Source organism: Pteropus alecto, unplaced genomic scaffold, assembly GCF_000325575.1.
Source record: "Pteropus alecto unplaced genomic scaffold, ASM32557v1 scaffold143, whole genome shotgun sequence".
NCBI lineage: Eukaryota > Metazoa > Chordata > Mammalia > Chiroptera > Pteropodidae > Pteropus > Pteropus alecto.
Window position 1 is genome coordinate 4004109 of NW_006434828.1, and position 5586 is coordinate 4009694.

Genomic DNA, 5586 nt, shown 5'->3' on the forward strand with positions numbered 1-5586 from the left:
GCCCCCCCTGCCCCTGCTGGCCCAGCCTCCGGCCCACCGAGCCCAGCCCCAGGCCCGCTGAGCCCTGCCCCCACCCTGCCCTTGCAGGCCTACGTGGACAAGTACAAGTTCACCAGCGTGGTGGCCCAGGACTTGTTGGACTCCTTCCTGAGCTTCTTCCCAGAGCTGAAGGAGCAGAGCGTGGACTGCCGGGCAGGTGAGGCCCGCCGCCTCCCTCACGTCCTGCTGGCCGCTATGGGAGCAGCGGGTGTACATAGGGGGGCTGCCGCACGAGATGCCTCCTCTGCCTGGAGGAAGCTCCTCTTACCTTCAGACAACCCTTGCTGGACAGTGTGGGCCTCAGGCTGAGAGACCATGGGAGCAGAGAGGAGGGTGTGCTTCTCAGCCAGATGGGGTCCCGGGGCTTCTGGGGGATGGGCGTGGGGAGGTGACACTTAGGCCAAGCTGAGCTGATTAGGCAGTGCCAGGAAGTAGGCCATGGAGACAGTGCGTGCAAAGGGCACGGGACAAGGTTGGCTGGTGGAGGGAGGTTTGCCTCCCCACTGGCCGAAGCCCGCCGGCCTGCTTGTGCGACACCTGCCATGGTGTCCCAGGGGTTCCAAGGGCTTGGGGCCGAAGGAGAGATGGGATGGGTCTGACCTGTAGAAGAGGCTGGCGGGCAGAGGTGAGGCCGGGCTGGCTGTGCGGTGGCCCTGTGAGTGGCTGGGCTTTGCGGGGTGGGATGCGGGCAGAGCCGGCCCCCAGCTGTCCAGAGCCAGGGCTTCAGAGCAGGACAGTGGTTTTGCCCCTAGCCCTGAACTTGCACTTGAAGTGGCTCATCTTGTACCCAGAGTAGGGAGCAGGTGGGGTCCCTCAGTCAGCAGCTCGAGCCTCCGGCCCCCCTGTCCCCTTCACAGAAGCCACTCCAGTGGCTTGAAGTGGCGAGTGCTCTAGCTGACGCCAGCGTCCCCGAACTGCCCCTGCACCGGCGGCTCCCGGGCCCAGGAGCAGCTTGTAAGGGACACTCTTGGAGCTGGGGGCTCCCGGGCAGCCCCCTCCCCAGCCCAGGGTCATGCCTCCCCACAGGCCTGGAGTTTGAGCGCTGGCTCAACGCCACCGGCCCACCGCTGGCCGAGCCAGACCTGTCTCAGGGCTCCAGCCTGACCCGGCCCGTGGAGGCCCTGTTCCGGCTGTGGACCGCCGAGCCCCTGGACCAGGCCGCCGCCTCGGCCAGCGCCATCGACATCTCTAAGTGGAGGACCTTCCAGACGGCGCTCTTCCTGGACCGGCTCCTGGACGGGTCCCCACTGCCCCAGGGTGGGTCCCGAGGCTGCCCGGCGGTAGGGGGTGGGCGGGGCGGGTGAGGGGGCGTGCCTGCCGGGCCTGATGCGCTGCACCCCGCAGAGGTGGTGACCAGCCTGTCACAGTGCTACTCCTCCCTGCTGGACTCCATGAACGCCGAGATCCGCATCCGCTGGCTGCAGATCGTGGTCCGGAACGACTACTATCCCGACCTCCACCGCGTGCGGCGCTTCCTGGAGAGCCAGGTGCGGCCGCTGCACCTGCCCCACCGGCCGTCCGGGACCGGCCGCGCAGACTGGCTGTCGCGGAGGGCAGGGCGGGGAGGATGTGGCAGCAGGGCGTGTGCTCCAGGGGGAGAGCCTAGGGACACGTGTCTGGAGGGGACAAGCAGAGTCTGGGGGTGTAGCATGCCCGGCCCTGGGCCTGTGGGCCTTTGGGTTCCTGCCGTGGGCACCAGTGTGTCCGCATCCTGGAGCCCGAGGGTCCCCGGCCTCTCCACCCTGTCCCCCGCCAGTGTCCCTGGCCCAGGCCCTCTGGAGACGGGCCCTGGGGGAGGCCCGTGGAGGTAGGGTGAGCGGCACCGTGGGTGCAGCCGTGCGACCACGCCTGCCCCGCCTGCCCGCAGATGTCCCGCATGTATACCATCCCGCTGTACGAGGACCTCTGCACCGGTGCCCTCAAGTCCTTCGCCCTGGAGGTCTTCTACCAGACGCAGGGACGGCTGCACCCCAACCTGCGCAGGACCATCCAGCAGATCCTGTCCCAGGGCCTGGGGCCCAGCGCTGAGCAGGGTGGCGCCGGAGCGGACACAGACGCCGACCCGCCCGCCCTGCTGCTCGGGGACGAGGCTCCCAGCAGCGCCATCTCCCTCAGGGACGTCAACGTGTCTGCCTAGCCCTGAACCCCCGGACACCACCACTGTGCCTTCCGCGGCCCTGGCCTGCCATGACTGCGTGTCTCTCCGGCCACGAGCTCCACCCGGGCCTCCACGCCCCCTGCGGGCTCTCCCAGGGACCCTTTGTGGCCAGCCGAGCCCCGTGGACCTCGACCTCTCAGCTGTCTTGCACTGCAGGCCCCCGAGTGGCCGGCGCACACCACGCCCTCCTGTCTCAACACTGACTGCCGGGCGCTGCCCCTGGCGTGACGGCCCCGCTGTCCGCTGGCGACCACCACACTGTGCCTTACATCCGCCGGAGGCCGGGGCCGTGCTGCCCGACTGCGTCCCTCCTCCCCGCGGAGCCCCGCACCCTGCCTCTGGGGTTGGCCCCTGGCAGAAGAACGAGGATGCAGATGTGCCCTCCGTGTGGGGGCAGGGGACATCGAGGAGGGTGGACGTCCCTGGGGAGGGACCCCGGAAAGCCTTCGCCCCTCAGGGAACACGGGGTCCTGGCTCTGGGAGCAGGACCAGACGCCTGCCTCAGGGCTGCCCTGGGACGCTTCAGTGGGAGCCCAGGGGAAGGGCAGGTGGTGCTAGTGCTCTTCGTAGGCCACCATGCTGGGACAGGCCTGGGGACCCCAGTGGTCAGAGCTGGGCCACCCAGTGGACCACTGCCACAGGGTCACCACGATTGTCCCATTAAACCTCCACTCTGAAAGCGACCTCCAAGCCTGTTCCTCCCAACTCCTGTCCTCTGCGTCTGCCCGGCTGCTTTGGGGTGGGGCTGGCAGCTGGTCACAGCATGTCCTCCGACACATGGTCCCCTGGCCAGAGGCAGAGACATGCTGCACGGCCGAGGGTCTTCCTCCACACTCCAGCCGCTCCTGGCCATCCCAGCTTCGCCCTGCCGCCCGGGGCTCTGAGGACCAATGGCAGGCCACACTGCCCTTCCCAGCGCCTCAGCCAGGACCCTCGAACACCAAAGCAAAGGAAGCCGCTCGTCAGCCCCCTCACTCGGGGACTTCCTCAGTGGTGGTCCCCCGTCCCAAACTGGTGAAGGCAGGGCTGAGTGGTGGGGTGCGCTCTGTCTCGGAGGGTCCAGAGGGGCTTGGACGGCCACCAGCGTAGGTGCGGTGGCAGCTGGGTGCAGGTGGGCTTAGGCACTGAGGGGCAGGGACTCGGTGTTCCCATGAAGGACAGCTGGGCTGGCAGGGGAGTGATGCAGCCAGTGAGCTGATGCAAGGTGGCCGCCAGGCTCCGCTCCCCATGGTCATTCGGGCTGAGGCCAGCAGGGCCTTATGCCCGGATGACATGCTCTGGTTGGAAGTGGCACGTTACCCAAGCCACTGGCCAGACCCAGGCACAGAGCCCCGCAGGACCAGCAGTGGGCCAGCAACCCCGGTGCCGCCATGGCCAGACCTCAGGTCACCAGCTATCCCATTGACTCTCCTGCACTCAAGACCGCCCCTCCCCAGGAGATGGCCCCGTCCGCACTCAGTCATGGCACAAGCTCACGCCTGGACCCCGCCAGGCAGGTGCTGCAAGGGCCCCAGTCCAGGGGGCCTGTCCTCGCCCTGTCTTCTTGGCCACCCCTGAACACGGCACAGACCAAGGAGCCCTCGGAGGCTGAGCTGCTCCACCACCCCGCCCCGCCCCACCCCACCTCACAAGGCTGCATTCAGGTCTCTAGGCACAAACGTTTTAGTCCCGGGCTCAGGGTGTCTTTGGCAATTCATCTCCGCAAATGCTCGGTTCCAGCTCTGGGGGCCTCCTGGGTCACTGCTGAGAGGGGCTTCACTCTGCTAGCCTTCGGAAAGCTCAGAAGCAGCTCCGAGCCGCCGTAACGTGTGGTGGCCGTCCCCGCGATGTCCTTGACAGTCTGCCTGGCCCCGCCCCGCCCGCTGGGGCAAGTGGCATGCACTCAGCCCGCGGGCCCCGCACCCGCACCCCTGGCCTTTCTCAACCCCTTTCCTTCCCTCTTGCAACCCCAAATCCTTCGCAGCCCACTCCTTGGTCTCGCCACATGCAGCTGGCGAGCAGCACGTGCTGCTGTGTCCCAGCCTCTCCAGACCGAGGTGTTTCAGACATCATCTGCCTTGTGAGTCATCACAGCTGGGCTCTCCCAGATGTCTCACGCCGCATGCCACAACTCGCCAGCATCCCCGCTTCTTGGAAGGGGCCTCGGCCGGCGTCCCACGTACCGTGGTGTTAGAGCTGCCTCTGCCCAGGGCCAGTTTCTATGCCACAGACCCTAAGGTGTGCTCCGGTGGCAAACGAACCTCAGACACCAACACGTATAACCGCAAAGGTTTATTTTTCATGAATTCCTCTTGTCCACTTCTGACCGGCAGTGGGGTGGGGGTCCTCCCGTCACCGGGTCCTCAGGGACACCTGGTCGCTCAGGGCACCTTGCCACAGATGAACGCACTGCATTTGGACGGACGGGGCCACGTACCCCTTCCGTTCACATGGGCTGCCCGGCCACGCCCGCCGGGTGCTTGGCAAAGGGGGTTTGGGCAGACGACAGCACGACCTCCACACGGGCTGAGGGCCCCATGTTGGAGACAGCCACGTCTTCCAGATGGAGGTGGGAGCACCGAGCAGGTGGAGAGGTGTCGATGGAGCCAGGGATGCTGTCCAGAGAAGGAGGGCCAAGGAAGTGAGACCTTGACGAGAGGTGGCTCCTGGGGGGCGGGGGGGCGAGCGGAGGCCTGAGCGGGGGCGTGAGGGAGGCGAGGCTGTGTGGAGCCCAGCTGCCCGGGCCCCTCTGGGCCTGAGGGTCAGGGTAAGGTTCTCTGTGTCCCTCAGGCCATGTCCCGTGCAGTCCAGGCTCATCCCCGGGGGCGCTGCTTCCCCACTACCGCTCTTACTGGTGCTAAGTCCCCTGCCCCAGGCCAGTGCCTTGGGCAGAGCTTCCAGGAGCTTCAGAGCTCAAGGTCCAGTCACGGCGGACAGTCAGTGAGTGTGCCAAGGGCCACACACTCAACGGACCGGGCCGACACCCAAGCGGACTGCTAGTGGAGGAATCAGGCTTAACGACCCATGGAATTCGCCCCCGAGCCCCACAGGGGGCTGGGAACAAACCAGGAAATGGACAGGACAGGCCCCTGTGAGAGAAAAGGAGGCTGGAAAGGAGCAGGCAGAGTCCTTGACAGTTTTTAAGGGGCGATTGTTAAAATGAAAAGTGAAAACTCAGTAAACGGTCGATGAGAACAAGCTGCATGGGCCGGAACAGCAGACAGACGGCTCCTCAGTCAGCAGAGGGGCTCTGAGGAGGGGAGGCGCACGGGGCAGCTGAGTGGCAGGGTGCACTGAGGACCTGGGGGCAGGGGCACCAGCAAGGGCACCAGCAAAGCCACCGCGCATCAGGCAGCCTCGATCATTCCGCACCGCGGGCCTCGCTGCTCCAGCCCCCCACCCCGTACCCC

The 5586-nt window shown here is 66.7% G+C and overlaps 1 protein-coding gene across 1 annotated transcript in view; it reads left to right on the forward strand.

Moving 5' to 3' along the window:
- The window catches only part of RNPEPL1 (arginyl aminopeptidase like 1), a gene marked incomplete at its 5' end in the record, with an annotated part of 8576 nt that extends 5696 nt beyond the window's left edge, over positions 1-2880 (forward strand). The window contains 4 exons of the mRNA XM_015587829.2: positions 88-196; positions 1066-1296; positions 1384-1526; positions 1907-2880. Coding sequence (XP_015443315.1) covers positions 88-196; positions 1066-1296; positions 1384-1526; positions 1907-2176 — 753 coding nt within the window. The remainder of the gene's footprint in view (positions 1-87; positions 197-1065; positions 1297-1383; positions 1527-1906) is intronic.
- Between the last annotated feature and the right edge of the window lie 2706 nt (positions 2881-5586).